Source organism: Chelonoidis abingdonii, chromosome 4 (assembly GCF_003597395.2).
Source record: "Chelonoidis abingdonii isolate Lonesome George chromosome 4, CheloAbing_2.0, whole genome shotgun sequence".
Lineage (NCBI taxonomy): Eukaryota > Metazoa > Chordata > Testudines > Testudinidae > Chelonoidis > Chelonoidis abingdonii.
This window is the reverse complement of record NC_133772.1, coordinates 115,701,204-115,720,365: the sequence shown is the minus strand read 5'-3', so window position 1 is coordinate 115,720,365 and position 19,162 is coordinate 115,701,204. Positions and strand designations below refer to the sequence as shown.

The 19,162-nt window shown below is 43.0% G+C and overlaps 1 protein-coding gene across 1 annotated transcript in view; it reads left to right on the top strand.

The window, feature by feature from the left end:
- The window catches only part of STON2 (stonin 2), a 113,358-nt gene that overhangs the window by 12,151 nt on the left and 82,045 nt on the right, over window positions 1-19,162 (top strand). Inside the window, exon 3 of the mRNA XM_032797588.2 lies at window positions 6,831-7,028. Coding sequence (XP_032653479.1) covers window positions 6,831-7,028 — 198 coding nt within the window. The remainder of the gene's footprint in view (window positions 1-6,830; window positions 7,029-19,162) is intronic.

Below are 19,162 nucleotides of genomic sequence, written 5' to 3'. Positions count from 1 at the left end.
AATTCCCTCCCTGACTTTGAAAAATCCAGTTTCCTGATTGGTCCTCTGGTCAGGTGTTTGGTTCCCTTTGTTAACCCTTTACAGGTAAAAGAAACATTAACCCTTAGCTATCTGCTCAGCTAATTGCTGCTCCTGGAGTCTGCTTTTAATCTTGGTTGGACAGGAGACTGAACCTTTTCCTCCAGCATATGGACCTAGCCTAAGAGAGCTGTGCTTTTGTCACCTCCATGCTGAATTGTTGCAATGTACCCTAACTTGCTTTGACTATGATGGCCATTCAGAAACTGCAGTTGGTCCATCAGTCCACAGCCCACCTCCAAAGGGGAGCTAACCAAAGAGAGCACATTGCCCTTCTGTTTCTATTCATCATCCACTTCAAGGCAGCGGTTCCGCTCTTTAGAACCTTTAAACATGGGCTACACCCAGTCCCCCCAACCCCCATGTCTTACCATAGGCAGCAGGGACACTGCAGGAGGCAGTCCTTGAAGTGTAGCTTTTGGGATGGGGATGGGGGAGAGAACCTGGTGGGCTATCTTTTAACTCCAGTCATGCCACTCGGGGCTCATGTGCAAGTCACATCTTTTTATATAGATTCAGCCCCAATAAAAGAGTGGTAGGCTGGCCGGTGACTTTCGAGGGTGACTACCATCCAGTGATGCCTTAGTTGGAATGGGAATTACAGGCAGAATGGAAAGGCAAGATCCTAATGCAGGTAGAGTTTGCTGTAACTCTTAGCTATGTATATGGTGCCTTCAGTAGATTCTACGGTGATGGCCTTATTAGAGTTTCCTGTAATTAGTGGCCCAGATAAGAACAATAGTGAGTGGCTGGTTACAGCATGGGAGAGTATCAGAAACTCTCCTGACGCCAATCTGCTACTTATATTTTACTTAAGTCAGGGAAAGACTGTTTGAAATCTCTTTCCTGTGTAACCAGCTGCGTGGAGCAGTGTTATGCAGGCTCAGCACCCTGACCATGTTTTTTTTTGGTGCTGTGGCACTGTTACAAAATATTCCATCTCTTTTTTTTCTGCACTTGAGCGGCTGCATGGCTGATTGGCTGAGACTGTGTTTTGAGAACTGCTTGCAAAATGCATTTTAAGAACCTTTGGAGCGACGGCAGCACAGGCCACAGGAAAGGGAAATGCTGTATCAGACACGGATTTTTGCAGTGCTATAATATTATTTTTTATTTTGTTTAGCTCTGACAATGTGCTTGGCCCTGTTCAGTCCACCCAGAGAGAGAGTCCCTGTTAGGGTGACCAGACGTCCCAATTTTATCTGGACTGTCCCGATTATTTACTTGTTTTGTCCCGCGTCTTGACCGATGTTCGGTCAGGACGTGAATTATCCCGATGTTTTGTCCTACGGCGCACAGGTGGAGGGGGCTTGTGCCCGGCTGTCCCAACCCACCCCGGCCCTGCCCCGACTCCACCCCTCCCTCCCCCCAATGGATCCCTCCCCAAATCCCCGCCCTGGCCCTGCCTCTTCCCCAAGCACGCTGCATTCCTTCTCCTCACCCCTCTCTCCCAGGCTTGCGCTAATCAGCTGTATGGTGGCGCAAGCGCTGGGGGGAGAAGCAAGGGAGGTGGAGCCAGAGCAAAGGTGAGCTGGTGCGGCGGGGGTGGAGCATGGAGCTGCCGGTGGGTGTTCAGCCACCATCAATTTTTCCTATGCTCCAGCGGCTCTTGGGTGTTTTTGCGGGGGGGGGGGGTGGTGGGGGGAGGTTGCTTTTGTTTTTTCCTCCACCACCGGCTCTTGGATGTTTTGGGTTTTTTTTGTTTTTGTTGCTCCGCCAGCACACATGCCCTCTCTCCCCTCCCACGTCCCAATATTTCACGTCTCTCATCTAGTCACCCTGTCCTGAGGTGCTTGCAGTCTAAAAGACTGGCACTTGAAGAATAGTATTAAATTCACATTTTATGGCTGTCCTGGAAGAAGATTTGTAAAAAGGATTCAAAATAAATTATGATGGAGGCTTGACATGGTGGGAAGGCATCCAGTGCACAGGTCTGAGGATGGGAAAATGCTCTGGAGTGGGAGAAAGAAATGGCCATAGAGATGGGCATTATTTTTGGTGCAGAAGACGTTCAGGAGAGTCAAAGAGAGGAGGCTCCATGGTACAGACAAAGCAGAGTCATTAAGGGTGTTGAAAGCAGGAATGAGAAGTTTAAATGTGAGGTGAGGAAATAGAAACCGGAAAAGAAAGATGCACATAATGTGAGCCTCATAATAAAAGTTGTCTTTATTTGATGAACTATCAAAAAAAAAAATCCTACTGAACGAATCTGGCCATGCCACAACACCAGGCAAACGCTTGTGATCTTTATGCTGCTAAAATACTTTTTTTTTTTTTTGCTTTTTCTAATCCATCCATAGATGACCAACAGCAACCAGGTCAGGTGGATTTGTCCCTGGGAAGACAATGCATTTTATGCAATGACACAGAAATCTTTAACAAGTGGCACATTCTGGTTTTTTTTTTTTCTTTTCCTATTTCCTCCTTTTGGTGGAAACAGAGAATTTGATTTTTTTCCTCATCATTAGCATAGCCCATTATATTGGTACTGAGGAAGTGGCAAGGCACAACAACAGAACCATCCAAACCCTCTTGTGATGTGTAAATAATCAAAACAATTACATTTGTCATTTAACAGGCCCTAGCTAGCAGGTTCCCAGTTAGATACATCATTGCCATGAGTTTCACTCTTGAATTCAGTGTAGCATAGAAATTATAGCTGAATGACTCCTTAAGCCTCTTCAACTGCTTGTAAAAAAACAACTCAATTTACTAAGAAAGGTGCCTTGGGAAACCAAGATAGAATATACATACCGGGGGGGAAAAGTCTGTCTCTGAGTGCAGAAATAATGGACTGTCAGTACCCTAGGTGTGATACAGGATGAAGTGCATTATTGGGGCAATTCTGTCAATTGTCTTGCAACACAAGCAAATTGCTGAGAATTTGCACAGCTAACAGATCTCAGCATTACACCTCATGACATTCAGAGTCTGATTTCAAGGAAAGACTTGCTCACTTTGGAGCCCTATGTCAGTGATTGAGAAGCGTGAGAGCAGCAGGACTGTCTGTAGAGAAGTCGAAACAAGTTGAAGCCTCTGAAGTGAAAAGCTAAACATGTCTTGTGTTTTCAGATCAATACATAATAGTTGTTTGAACTGATGTTTAACCCATGTAGTCTAGAGTGAATCATTAGTTAAAATAACGTATACCTTGTAGGGTTCTAAGTTTTAATGGTGAGGGACCAGACAAAGGGCTCGTCTGCATGGGGAAATTGACAAGAATAGCTATAGAGGAATAAACTATTTTGCAATGGCTATTCTGGAATAACTCCCCATGTGAACACTATTCTGGAATAAAAGTTGCTTTATTCTGGAAAAATTAGTGTGCTTCCTAAGAGAAGTAATTATTTTGCAATAAAATCACCTTGTTCACATAGGAAGGATTCTGAAATAGCTGTTGTGGAATAGTTTATTCCTCAATAACTATTCTGGTCAATTTCCCTGTTTAGACAAGTCCTGATTCTGTAAAATACTGAATGTAACAAGTGAGCCACACTTGAATTATTTAAAGTTGCATCTTTCTGCATTAATCAAAATTAATTTATTTCATATCTGAGTCCTTTTTTTTTTACTGTTGATTTATCTCTAAGGTATTTTAATAAAATGATTAGTCATCTTCTAAGATCAATGTACAAACTACACTTTGCAAAGCTCCTTTCATGTCAGTTGTCCAGGTCACCTATGGAAACCACTCCTACAAACCTGTCTGCTATGACTGACGGATATTGTTGTGTGTGTCAAAACAATTTTAGATGAAGTTTCAAGTCTGGCTTCCTAGACACTTCATGCCATGTGTAACTCAATTGCTAGGGGAACTCAGAGCTTATAACCATACACTCACCTTTCATTTCTGAGCATCTTCCCATTTTAAAAGGCTTCATCTCTACCCATTAGCCAAGCAGATTTAGCAATCGCACATTTGCAATGATTTTGTTGTGATGTAACTTGAACACTATGCTTGTTGGTCAGTCATGCACAATGGAGAATAGACTGCCTGACATTCTGCTCCATGACCACTAATCTTGATCCAGTCGGGTACCAGTCTAGTAGCCCAGACTTGCATACACACAAGTAGATTGGAATCTGTCCACTAGAGGGCAATGGTGTAGATATAGATAAGATATATGCACCCTTAAAATGATGAGGTAGTGGCACAGTTTGGATAGTTTATCTATATATGCTCAAGATGTATTTTCTTCATGAGATTCAGTCCCTGTGTCCCCATTATGACTAATCTTCTGGAGACTAGAAATATACAGACAGATCCTCTTTTGCCATATCTTCCAACATGCCAGCAAGTGAATGGAATCTAATGAGAGCTGAATGTACACTATGGGATGAGGGAATAATTTAGGGTTCAGAGATTAGACAACAAATTCCTAAGTGTAGGAATTAGGGTATCCTAAATTTCATATTGATTAGCAGTTGGGGTTATAGCCAACATGCAGTCAGCCTTTTATCTTCTCTATGTAATAAATATAGATGTAATAACTTGAAAAGCAGAAGGTGGGCCAAGATTAAGATTAAAGTCAGAAGCAATAGGTGATCCTAATTAAGAAATGAGAATATAATGCAGTAAAGAAAACCTTCTGAGCTGATGAAAGGTGGGCTGGCCTAGGCCAAAGTATTCAGTTCTGTTGTAAGTAACCATGTATTTTCTGTGTCAATCTCTCTCCCTGGAGGAGTGTGCAATATTCTGAGGGCATTCCCTCCATATTCTTGATGATGTCTTTGGAACAACCAAATAAGAGAATCATACCCCAGGGAATCTGGAGCACATTTTATGCCAAGCCCAAAGTATGCAGGTCATGATTTAGAGAAGTTAGTTCTGTGTGGATACCCACGCAATACAAAAATAAGGATTAGCATTCATAGTTATGTACGTTGCTAATGAATCTCTATACCTTGAGTCAAGTTTCTCCCAGCATTCTCACTATTTCTTTCAGATGCAGCTCTAGGCTTGTATGAATTTGGAGGTTCTCCATACTCCACAAATCAGATTTAGATTAAAACTGTCTGTTCTGTTGCTGTAACTGGTCTAACACTACTGTGGACAAAACAAAACATGTACAATGCATTTTCACTAAAGATGAGTTATTGAGGATGCAGTCATCTCTGGATCAGGTTTAGGCTGGGGCTAGTATTTGGCACTGAAATCTGGCAAGCTGATACAAGTTGACCTCAAATGAGCAAAACTCTAATGCAGTCAGCTGAGATTGTGATACTTCTACTGTCTGAGGCTGCATCTGAACCAGATCAGGAATATGGGCCATTTCTGGGTTGTATCATCAGGTCAGTTTAATTTTATTTTTATAATCTGTGTCATTTTCATGGTGCAGGAGCCTAATCTGGCTGGTACTTTTGAGTGGACAGCACTGAAGGAGAATGGTTAATTACATAAAATTGGCTGGGTAGGACCTTCACTGTTATATGACATGGACACTCAGAACTTACCAGCATCAGCAAGAATAGAACTTGGTATGGATCCTCCTCCACCAGAATCACAACGCCTAATTGCTTGAGCTACAGGAGAATCTACTCTAGCCCTCAGCAGTATAAGGTCTATGACACACAGTTGAGCAATTCTGATTCCATCCAGAAGAAGGCACAAATGACACACATTAGCCAATTGAATCTCAATAGGTATTATAAAAATAACTATGTAACTCTGACATCTGAGGAAATGGGAGCTATGTTTATGAAGGGTCAGTATTCCAATTGAGTATAACTTTGCAATAGTTGCGGTCTTCCTTGCCAGAGAAAGGCAGGAGATAGTCACCATTTTCCTGCTTCTCATGTAACTATATCTACATGTTAATAAAGTGCCAGTCATGGTGTTATCCAGGTGCTGTTCTTATTGTAGCAGATGTCATGGTTCTTTGTCAAACTGAGAGGGCATATTTAGTGGGGTTTGCAGGAGTCAGTCCTGGTTCTGATACTATTCAATATTTTCATTATTGACTTGGATAATGGAGTGGAGAGTATGCTTATAAAATTTACAGATGACACTGAGCTGGAAGGGGTTGCAAGCACTTTGGAGGACAAATTAAAATTCAAAATGACCATGACAAATTGGAGAATTGGTCTGAATTCAACAAAATGAAATTCAATGAAGTGCGAAGTACTTCACTTAGGAAGGAGAAGTCAAATACACAATTGCAAAATTGGGAATAACTGGCTAGATAGTAATACTGCTGAAAAGGATCTTGGGGTTATAGTACATCACAAACTGAACATGAATCAACAGTGTGATGCAGTTAAGAATAAGGCCTACTACTAAGCCAGGGACTTATAGAGCCAGGCCTACTACAAGCTTTCCCACAAGAGCTATGCCAGGGTAATACAATCCTGATTTGCAGCATTCCCTGCTGTTCCAGTCCTGGGCACCTTGTTCTGCCAGTGCATCTCACTCTTGACGACTTGTTATTCTACTCCTGCTTGTTTCCCAGGCATAGCCAGTCTGTCAGGCTGAATTATACCAAGCCATGTGATATGAACAAATGGGGTCCAGGCTGACAATTCTGACCTAAACCAGGAATTGAAGATGCCTCTCCAGAGGTTAAAAGGGTTAATGAATTATAACCTGCTGTTACAAAGCCTTCCCCTTCCATGCTAATGAATCACTGGGCTGTCATGCTCCTCTATCCCAAAGATCTTTAGTGCCACTCATATTCCTCTCCCCCCTCAAATCTGCCCTCCTGCAACTCTGTGTGATCCAGCTCACTAAATTTCTGTTTGTTTCACACATCCAGCCCTTCCATCAGGAGCACCGTGCTGGACTTCTCCCTCCTCAGATTATTCTGAGAGACAACCCCTTGCCTCAGAGAGCAGCTGGACAACCAACTCAGAGGACACCAGCAGCCAAAGCATTGCCCCCTCCTACACAGATTTGCAGTCGATAAATACTGAGGACCTGACCAGTGGTGGGGCTTCTGCAGCAGACTCAGCTGGTAAGACAAACAGCACTTCTTACGTGTTTCTGTCTCTTCACAGTCTCAACTAAACTCACCTGGTTTGGATCTGTTCAGAACTGAAGTATACAGTTTGGCTCCAGAGCCAGAACAAACTTCATCACCATTTGGATCTACAATTTTGGTTTGGCCCGCTATAGAGATGGGAGTGAGCCATTAAGTTCAGATGCATATCAAAATATCCTCGAAGTTCAGGTGTGCTTGGCTCAGGCTTATCTCTAGTTAACTGGATGGGATTCAAGAGCTTTTTCACAAGGTACCAAGCTTGCCCAAGCTGATTTCCTGGATCTATCTTTCTTTTTCTTTTCTTTTTCTTTTCTTTTACTTCCGTAAATTGCGCTGGGGATGGTACTACAGGAGTTGAACAGGAAGGAAGCAGCCTGGCTCTGGATGAGAGAGCACTGAACGGTTCTGGGTGCAGAAGGTATGCTTAATCTTGAAGACTCTAGCTGCTGGATGCCATATTCCATTTGTTTGTTTGCCCTCTGGCAGAGGAAAGCCATTTATTTTGGGAATTTTGGGCTCACTTGTTTGCTCTTTTTTTCTTTTCCCAGTAAAGCTAGTTGTTGATGGATTCAAAAAATAAAGGACCACTTCTTCCCATCCCCTTCTAGCTTCTCTCTCCATGCCTGTTTACTGACTTTTCAGTAAAGTCATAGCAACTGAGGGGAAAGTGAACAGCATTCCATCCCCAGTCCTGGGACTGAACTGCTGACCTCTCCTTTGTGGGCAGTACCTCAAGAGAACAGCTGTGGGGAGATGCTCTGTAATTCATCTCATGCCAGTGAGGTGAGCTAGGCTAGGCAAAGCCCGCTATTTGTGTTTGTAATTATTACAGCTCTCAGGCTCTGGCATGTTTACCTTGGCTCCATATGCTCTGTAATGCACTGCAGAAAGCCACAAGGTTCTGTAGAAGTAGGAGTTCAGTTGGGGTTTTTCAGCCCAACAGAAGGGTTTCAATCTCCAGCGTAACTGAGGATAGAAATTCTTGGTATTATACCTGCAGTGGCTGGATCTAACTGCTGTATTGAAAGGAGAACAGCTGTGTTTAGGTCCCATCCTGTAAGGTGATGAGTTCCCTCCTAGCCCCAGTGAAGTTTCTGGGAGTAAAGAACACCAAGCACCTCCCAGGATCATGCCCTTTGGTTAAATACCAGGGTGTGAAAAAACTTAAGGAGCCATATCAGCAGGGTGGTTTGGTCTCTGAGGTTTAGCTCTTGGCAGCACATAGCTGCACGATGGACAGGAGGCAAGGACAATGCAAAAGTAAATTCTCCTCAAGTGCTTCTTCAGGAAGGTTCGTCTTACTATATAACACAGTGAGTTCCCTTTGGAGATAGATATCTGTGCCACATAGAGCATGACCCTGCAATTCTGGCAAATAGCTGTCTCCCAGAATGGATAAATGACATGGGAGAGGTGGATCCGGAGTGGCGGGGAAATCGATGAGGTTTCAGCAGTAGCACAAGCTGCTGTTAGCTGTAACTCATTTCATATGCTCTGGCAGTTAGGGGTATATTATCCTAAATGTGTGTGGGCATGGTGTGTGGAGTTTCCTGCAGGAATGGTCAGGGGTGATTACAGTTCACCCCAAAGACAGGCAAGGTCACACAGCAGACTAGGGGAAAGTTCTCACTCCAAAATGTGAGAATTGCCTTATTTCTACCTTAATGTGGTATCACCTAAAGCCTGGGAAAAACTGAAGGGATTATCTGGATAAATTGAGGTATGCTGTGCACCAATGATGAGGGGTTTAGATGATCAGTTTTAGCCCCAACTTTTCATTGAGCTACAGGGGGAAAACAGGAAGCAGATTTAATATAAAATAAGGAAAAATGAGGGGATTATCTAGGCAAAATCTCTGGCTTCTCCCACACTGACAGTTCATTCCTTTATGCCACTTGGAGTTTAGAGGATTCTCCTGATTTTCTGACTTTGTCATTTTTTTTCTGGATTCCTGCCTCCTTTGTTCCTTAATTGGGCCCAAATGTTGTGGGTTGTGGGGCAGGGTTGTTAAGTACTTTCCATCTATTATAGCCCAAACTTCAAGACCATGCCTGCTCATTCCACAAGATCTGTTTTTCCCCCTAATTATGTGAAATTAGTGGTGGCTGGGTTGACAGCCCTGAGTACAAAGTCCTCTACTTAGCCCCATAGCAGATATAGGATGGCCAGCAACAGAGTGAGCTTCTCCAATACTGCCCTCCCTAAATATGACTCAGCCTTGCAGGAACTGCTACTAAGGGGGAGGGGAAGTTCAGTTTGCTTTGTTCATTCAGCCCTTGGCCTCTCAGATTGACAATTGAGATACTGGATTTTGTGACATGAACACTTGTCTGCTGAACTGAGATTCCCAACTCATGTAAGCCACCTAATGGTGCTGTGTAAACCAACCTGGATTTGAAGTAGTCACCTAGATTAAAAATTTCCAGTGAGCTTTGGGCCAGATTTTCAAGTGCTCCGTACGCACAGTCAAGGCCAGAAGTCAGCTCCAATTTGGCCACTTACAATTTTTTCAGCAGTGCTCAGTACCCCGCAGCTCGCATTGTGACACTGATGGCCAGATTGTCAAAAGAGCTCCATGCTGAGCTCTTCTGAACATCTGGCTACTGATTTTGGTGCCTAAATGGCAGCTGAACTCTCTTAGACATCTGGTCTCTAATGAAGAGAGGCTCTGAAGTGTGTGCAATTTTAACTAAAGTTGTGATGTTAAAGCAGGTTTGTGAAAGTGGTCAGTTTTGTGTGTAAACCAGAGGTCGGCAACCTTTCAGAAGTGGTGTGCCGAGTCTTCATTTATTCACTCTAATTTAAGGTTTTGCGTGCCAGTAATACATTTTAACATTTTTAGAAGGTCTCTTTCTATAAGTCTATAATATATAACTAAACTATTGTTGTAAGTAAAGTAAATAAGGTTTTTAAAATGTTTAAGAAGCTTCATTTAAAATTAAATTAAAATGCAGAGCCCTCCAGACCGGTGGCCAGGACCCAGGCAGTGTGAGTGCCACTGAAAATCAGCTCGTGTGCCACCTTCATGCCATAGGTTGCCTACCCCTGGTGTAGACACTCATGCTTGGGTTTAAACTTGGCTTACATTGGTTTAGCTTGCCATTATCCTCCAGCAGGGGCTATTTCTGAGATGCAAGGGCTCAGCCTTCCCCTCCCATGTTTGCCTTTCCCATCTCAGGACAGCTCATTATTAGGTTTAGTGAGTCTTTTCACTTCAGATGAATGTGATTGTTCTGTTCCCAGGGCAGAGCTCAGTGGTGGCGGCAGAGAAGAAAAAGAAAACCCTTCTCACATGAATATATGGATTTAAAATTTGTTCCTAGCTTCAGGTCTTCAGTAACTTCAGTGCCATGAAACCAAAGATTAATTTGGCCCAGAAATTTATGTGTATGTGTGAGAAATGCTGTGGTTAAATCTGCTTTGAAAATAAAATATCAATAGCACAGGAAAAATGAGCAAGAGAGTCTGTATCCATGTATTCCCCAGAGTTGAGTAAATTTTACCAGTTCTCTGATTGGTGGAGAGAACAGCCTATTCACCATCATCCTGTCTCTTGATGCCCGCTGAGAGAGAGAACCTGCCCAGCACGGCTAGGTGAACCTGCATCTGACTTTTGTTCCTGAACAAGGCCATGACCACACTACAAACTTTGGTCGATGCAAGTTACATGGGCATAAACCCACCATAATTAGTACATTGCTTGTCCGCGTGCATATTTTGCTCCTTGTGCCAGCGGTGCACATACTCACCAGGAGTGCGTGTACAGTTGCACAGGGCAGTGCACCATGGGTAGGTTTCCCATAAGGTTTCCAAGCCTCCAGGATTGTCCTGGAGTCTCCAGGAATTAAGGGTTAATCTTTAATTAAAGATTATGTCACGTGATGAAACCTGCAGACTTATGTACAACCAAAATTGGCAACCCTGTTATCCCAGTGTGCAATCCGCTACCATTCAGTACACTGTCTTTTTTGAAGTTTTGGCACTGCAGGAAGGGCGGCCATCATGTCCCTCGGCCTGCACGGCTTCCTGCAGCCCCCACTGGCCTGGAGCGGCGAACCGTGGCCAGTGGGAGCCGTGATTGGCCAAACCTGCGGACGCGGCAGGTAAACAAACCGGCCCGGCCCCCCAGGGGATTTTCCTGAACAAGCGGCTGCCCTAGTTTGAGAACCACTGGTCTACAACATCTGGGTTTGCTGCCAGAGAAACCTCATTATGACCCAGTGCATCTCTGTTTCCTTTTCCTGCGGGGACTCCTGGGCCTTTCTCCTTTCTGTGCTTTCCTTCTCCAGGCTTTTTCACAATGTTCATCCTCCAGGCACTATGCTCAGGGTCCAGTGCAGCACTAGCTTGCAGGATCTCATTGAACATGTCATTCCGAGTCCTCTTCTTTCTCCTCCTTCTCTGGCTCAGGGATTCCGTGGATGTGGAGGAGCCACAATGGCAGCAGCTGCAGCTAAAACACACAGCGATACCATCGTCCATATAGTCACAACGGAAAGTGAAAGCTAAGATTCAGAACTCCCTTCCCTTGCTACCCTAAAGTTTTAAACAAGACATGCCTATTGACACTTCTGCTTGGGAGTGCTTGTGCACGGCATCACTCAGAGTGCTAGCCATGAATAGTATGGCCCGCCAAAGGTGAGGGTAATGAGAAGGGAATTGCTCAGTAGCATCAAACTATGAATATAGGGCAATGTCACTGAATACTGGCACCGTTTTTCATAGATGGTGGGATTTTTATCTCAGTCCTGAGGGTAACAAAGGTGCAGAGAGCAGAGTTATCATGGACTGGCATGGGAAAGTGTCCTAGCATTGAGGAAAAAATAAGACTGCCATCCCTAGAAATCTTTGGGAGAGGATAGCAGAGTACTTCCATGAATGTTTTATCGAGCATTCTCAGGAGGATTCAAGAGAATAAGAGAAACCTAATTAATGTGATGAGGTTTGGAGTTCAATTCCTGACTGGGGAAAGGAATTTATCGGAGTCACTCACATTTTTTATTACCTTCATTATTATTTATTTCTATCGTGGTCAGGAATGTGCATGGTGGTCAGGAATGATTTTAGACTTGGTTTCCCTTTTTAATTCTATTCACGTGTGTGCTCACTCATGCTCACAGGCTCAGTGGCACTCAAAATAAGAATAAATCACTGTATTCAGACAGTAAAATTCTAACCTCCCTGGCTGTAATCTCATGTTGGAATCTCCTTGTTGATTGAAATCTGATCTTTGGAGAATGTTTAAGTAGGTTTGTGCATGTACAGACACCTGTTGGCTCCAGCCCTGAGGATTGCTGATAGTTATCACAAGTCGAGGCTCAGTAATGGAATGGAAATTACAAGATTCACTGCTATAATTTCCAGAAATGTCCTGAAGCTGATTTTGGAGCAGTGATATAGTTTAATACAAGTGTGAGTGGCCTAAATACAGATAATTAACATTTGGGTATCTTCTGTGTTCCATACGAAGTGCAAGAAGCTGGAAACTAGAATGCTAGAAGGACAGTGGCACTATCAAAGCAGATCTGGTAATACAGGACAGAACATACAAAGTTGGTGGCTTAAGGTTAGGTGTCGTGATTATTATCTAAGGTACTGTTCATGTGTGACCCTTGGTTAGTTCTCCCATAGCTGTTTTTGGCTCTGTGGGGCTGGCAGTAGTAAAAACTGAATGTTGTCTATAAATGCAACTCAGACACACAGGGAGTAGATATGCAGAATAGTCAGAGCCATTTTTATATAGTCCATTTTCCACAATCACTTTTTCAAGGGGCAGTTTCGCAATTTAGTATAAATCCTATTTTATGGAAATTTGTTATGAGATCAGCACACAGTTATCTGCAGTGGTGAGTGCACTGCTCTCACAAGGAAGATGTAGCATGAAGAGTGGTGATTCTGAAGAAAACTGAAATAAAATTAGTGTTATTATTTAGGTACTAGCAGTGTGCTTGGCTTTGTTCACTAAAACCCATAGGGAACCACAGTTCTGTGCACTGAAAAGCCTACTGGCTGAATGCTCATTCAGTGCAAAAATCACAAGGATACCTATGGGGTAGTGAATTGTCACGCATTTGTGTGCTTCATGTTAGGAGTGACTCTTCAGGAAAAATGTGAATGAAGAGAGATGAATTCCGTGTAGAGTAGTACAAAGGGTGTTCCAGGTTTATAGGCCAGCAAAACCGAGCAGACAACTGAAGGGTGTTTGTTTGACATGCCAGCCTACACATTAGCTTCACTGCACGGCAAGGCAGAGTTCTCTCTGTATTGTACAGAGTGTTGGCTCTGAAAGTGGGACATTAGGTTCCCCCAGAATGCTTTGCAGCACTTTCTCTGTATCAGAGCATTCTCTAGCCTTGTAGAATTAGGATCTGGTTGGGAAAGTTTACACAAAAGAGGTAAGGGGCTCTGTTGGAGGCTTTGCTCTCATTAACCCATCTTGCCTCCTCCCCTTGGATTGATTTGTTTATGCAGGCTTGGTTGCCTCCAGCAACACATTATTAGTGTGAACTTTCATGTATCCTTGGAGACCTGAAGATTTCTCTGCAAACCTTTTGAATTCTTAGTCTCCACGGAGGGTGAAATGAGCAGGTATTTCAATCTACAGATGCAGTTGCTTTGGATTTTCTTACCCCTTTATGTGAATATCTTAAAGCCAAGTTGGTACATCTCCCCAGCAGCCAATGTAACTGAACCCCCAACCTCCACCATTTCCTCTCTCAGCCTCTGTCAGCAGGACCCCAGCCATTGACCCCAGCCTTTGACGCTATCTAGTTAAACAACATTAAATGCCCTACCTGAGACCAGGGAGCATGCTACGCTTAGCTAAGAGGGTGCCGGCAATGCAGTGAGCTTGCCTCCTCTGTACATGGCTCACTCAGGTTTACTCCCTGCTGATTGGACTCTCCTTCAGACTGCCTCTGCTCAGTTTGAAATTGCAGGTCTCAGAGTCCTTTTTTTAGCTCCTCTTTACATTTTGTGTCCTCGTCTTGTCTATACCCTGCATGGATTAAACATCCCGGAGATACCCTGATTTCCTGTCTAGCAATAGTTGTTTGAGTGTCCAGGAACAGAATGGACCATGAGGACTGAACTCCCCTGCAGGTGGTTTTTGGCAGGACAAAGGTGAGACACATTGGCAGAGAGCAGTGTTGCAGCAATGGTGGAAGTGCAAACGAGTATTTTAATAACCACTGAACAGGGTCAGACGGTATGGTCGTTAAAACACCCCAACAGCCCCTGTACATTAGCATTACTGTTCCAGGAGCTGTAATTTTATGGGGAGAAGTATAGACACAGCCTCTTTGTTTAGTGTGAATTCCTTACAGCAGGCACTCCATGCACCAAGAGAGCTAGAAGCTGAAATGCCATCTTCTGTGGACTCCATAGTGCACTCTTTCCTTGCTTGTACTAACTTAGGGCTCTGTGTAGATTACATTACAACTGCTCAGCCAAGCAGAGGTGATGCTGAACTCAGCTATCTTTTTGAGACTGTCCCTAATGCAGACTTGCTGGCCTGTTGATCATTGCACCTCCTGCAAGATGTACTTACAACAAGCCACTGTATCATGTATCAAACAGGTTGCCATTATGAACACCTATTGTCCCCAGCCCTGTCCTTCTTCCTTCCTCCAGGCTATTTTCTGCTGATGAGGGAAAGGGAGAAGAGAGGGAGTGCTGGGGGATAGGGGTGGGTTTGTTCTGTGCAGTGCCATGATTGACAGTCCAGCTGCATCCACAGAACAAAACCAGTTTGTCTTGCATATCTAAACAACCAAAGGCTGAACTAATGGAACAAACAGGTGTGAGGAGGGAAAAGAAGGGGGTGCCATACTCAGGCAATAGCTCACTGTCTATGCTGGTAAAAAGAAAATCAGGTCAGTTTGAACTGGCACATTCCTTACAAAGTGGGAGGGAGAGAAGCTGCTGGAGGCCTTCTTCAGTGAGGGAAGGTGTTTAAGATTAAACCCTAGTTCAAAAGTGGATTCCAAGTCAGATGCCATGTGACCAGATTGCCTGCAATCTTTCTAGCATGCACCTGGAAACCTCGGCACAGATGCCTTTTGATTTCTGCTTCAGCACAGGGAGGAAATGAGAGACAATAAGAGAGTGGACAGGTAGGATACATCCTTTTTTCACAGCGTGCTGAAGTGGATGCGGCAAATGGCGTTGTGACAGATGAGATCAAGCTTGTTCATCTGTCTTATTGAGAAGTCATAAAATTGAGGTTGTGAGCATGGTGTCTTTTAAAGATCACATGGTGCTTTTTGCAGAATAAGGGTTCTAAGCAATGGCTTCCCAGTGAAATTCCATTTCAGATAGTTGCATAGGATACTCTCTTCCTAAAAGCCCTGGTAGTTTCATTGGGATTGAGGGGAAATGTGTTTTTCACTCGCTGTCCTATGCTATTGCATGTGCTGTTAAACAGCTCCTGCATTCTGTCCCAGAGGTGGCTGCGTGTGGGTAGTGGGTGTAGCTATCTGTTTGTGATTCAATTAGAAACATGTGTAAAGTGCTTTGGGATCCTTTAGGGTGCAAAAAGCCATAATATATGTTGATAAGATCATTTGTGTTCCTCCCAAACCATTGGCTGCAAACATTTACTACATACTCTGATGTTATGCTGTTAAATTATCAGGACAGTCCCAAAGCCTGTCTATTGCACAAACTGCCCTGAAGCACCATTTTGCTAGGTACTGTATAAAAGCATGTGTGTGTTTCACCTGGATTTCTAGGATCCAACAGGATGGCTTATTGTGCTGTAGTGCTTGATCGAAGCTCCACTGTTTACGTATAATGCAAAGATGTCTTGGTTAAAGAAATCTTTATTCACTGAATATCCACTAACTAGCTGCATTTTAAAAATATTTAGTTTTGCCTGAGAAGTTCCTTCCTCCCCCACCTCAAGTTTGTCTCTGTCTTCTCATTTTTATTTCCTTTCTGGGGTGTCACATTCCTGCTCCCCATCCCACAAAATAACAGGGACCCTCTCTCCAGTTCAGAATGGCTTGAGAGACTACAGCAGGGTGATGCAAGGAGCCACCATTCACTCCCGAAAGGATGACCATGTTGCCTCCTTAGCCCTTCTGACCTCTAGCGGCACAGGGTGATGGAACTGATCATTCCCTAGATGGTGACGCTAAACACTGCAACCAAAGTAGTGCAAATATATATATTTCTTTTTGCTTAGGAACTTGAGAGCTATTCTATTTATGATGTTTAAATATTAGTCAGTAATTAATTAAAGGGATACTATCAAAATAAAAAAAGCTATATGCTGTTTATATTAATAAAACAAGTTTTGCTACAGAAATGGAAAGTGTACAAAAATGTAATTTAATTTTCACCACTCGTGATATATTTTTGCACTTCACTGAAGGATGCAATTAGGCTGGCAATTTTTTAGTCAGTCCCACTCTCTAGTTTTTGTGCTCTAGCCTAAAACAATTTGATTATTGTGTTTGGGTTTCCAGCACTGCAGGAGGACATATAAGTAATAAGAATAATAATTGTCTTTTCTTATTTTGTCTTTTTGTCTTTTCTTATTTTTTAAACCATGAAATCATTTCTGTTACCAAACCTTCTGTTTTACAAACCCTAATGGCATGATTCTAATCCCACTAAAACTGGTGTGAATTTGGAGTAACTCTATTGAAGTTGATGGAATTATATTAGATGTAACTGAGCTCAGAATAAGGCCCTAAATGTTGTGATTAAAGTGCTTCACAGAGCTCCTTCAGCAGGGCCCAGAGAATATTACTAAGATTGCTGAAATTGCACCAAAAATTTAGCAGTGCTGAAGTTAAAGCCTAGAGTGGGCTATTGTACCATTTCTAATCTTAATCCATTGAAGTTTTGGGAATGTAGATAATCCTCACTCTTTCACGACCACCTCCTCAAAGAGCTGAGAATGCCAAACATCACCTAGGTGCCTGTGGACTTTGTTTTGATATAGAAACTATCAACTTGAAAATCACATATCTGTCTAGAAAACTTTACATACTATAATTGAGTATGTTTACTTGGTGCGTTTGAGAGTACTTTGTGTGTAGTCAGTCAGTTTCGCCTGTTTGTGTCAGTCTGTAGCACAACAGCGGAGAAGACAAGCACGTTAAAAGACAGGAAAATGTGGTTAAGAGTGCACAAAAATTGCTGGGGGGATGGAGGGGTTCTAATGCATAGGTGTCATATGTGACTGCTCTTTTAAATTTTGAATTGACTTTCAAGCTGACATCCTTATAATGTGATGGGAATGTTTGCTTAATATGCTGATTCTGATGAAGAGGGAAAATTAACTTTCAAGAGGGTTTAGGCATTGGACTGAGATTCTGGAGATTCAGATTCTGTTTCCTGCTCTGCCACAGACTTCCTTTGTGGTGATGGGCAGATCACTTAATCTCCATGTTTCTCAGTTCCCCGTCTGTAAAATGGGGATGATAATAATTCCCTAGCCTTCAAGACTATTGTGAGGATACAGTCATTCATCTTTGTGAGCTGCTCTGATGCCATGCTGATGCACGCCATAGAAAAACGTGTAAAATAAATAACACATCACCCTGTAGCTTCTGCTGCAGAAGTTTCCGTATTGAAGTAGCACAGGAGGGGGCTGCAGCTTTGTGAAGGCTTTGGAACACGAGGGATTCCTTTATCAATCAGTTTTATGATGACTCTCTCATCTCTAGACAAACTTGTTAACCTGCTTATGAATTTTAAGCACATCAGAGGTAGTCTGGGTTTGAAATTATCATCCACTATGTCCTTCCTGAAAATGCAGAACTACCCCTCCTTCTCAAGAGCTGGGGAGCACTTTGTTAATAAGCTTGACTAAACAAGTCTTTATTAAACTGTTCATGTTGCTGGGTTGGGGGATTTATTTGTCCCCATTCAGACCGTGACCTGGATGAATCAACTGTAATGCCCAAGATCTGAAAAGATTTTGTTTGATCTCTATAGTCATAACTGCAATTAGCAGCTCAGCAGCTTGTTTCCTGGGGCAGGAGAAGGCCTTGGGGTTTCCTGGTGTGTAACTAAATGTCACTCACTTTGAGTGTCAATCAAGTAATTCAGCAGCATGTGATTTCTCCAGTAAATCCCCAGTCCCATGAAAATCAATGGAAGTTTAGGATGGTACTTGGGCCATCGTGTTCATTATGTCCGCTTAGTAACCTGTGGTCTCTCTGTGGCACCTCTTTACAAACTGATACCACAGCCTCTATGTCATGACTGTCACTCACATTGCTTTTATCTACATACTACAAGAGAGCAGGGAAAAGTAGTGGGCCAAAATCTCGTTTCTCACTGGTGTAAGGGAACCAGCTGTGGTCCAAGGAAGAAACTTAGTTTCTCTCAGCCGCTAGCATTAGCATTCTTCCAGAAACTTTTGTTCAAATGTAGTTCATCTCTCTTTTTAATGGGGTGACACATTTACAAGGTTCATGTGTTCCCACTATACCATGTTAGACTATATATTGGCCTTTGATAAAAAGTCATCTCCAAATTGAAGTTAAAGGAACACACCAATTATTTTACCTAGTATCAAAAACAAAACATGAAATTTCAGTCTAGGACCTAGGTGATGTATTATTCTCTTCAAACTGGCGAACAAGATTCCAAGCTTATTTCTTGTAGATTTACACCTGGCTTCCTGTGTAGTGCACTAACTCACCATGTAGACAAGCCCTTAGTTCAGCAGTGACCATGGGGAGTGCCTGATTTTGCTTAAGAGCAAACTTCTAGGTAAGCTGATCACGAAGCAGTGTTCATAGCCTCTGATTGGAGTTTGGTCCAGTCCAGGTCTCCTCTTCTACAAGGATGGTGGTTGTAACATGAAGAATTGTGAGTTGGCCCTAAATCGGGTGTGAATGAGAATGAGGGCGTTCTGATGGATCATGGAGGATACTAGGTTAGGAATGAGTTTATGAAAATTTGGAGAGCCCAAGGAAACCCTCAGCAAATCTTTCCTGCTCCTGAGAATCTACTAAGCTGTGGAGTAGTCTCCCAAGAGAAGTGGTGAAAGCTACATCACCAAGGATATTTAAAACTAGATCTGACAAAACATTGAGGAGCATATGGACCAATCCTGTTCTAGCCCATAGGGGGTGGACTAGATA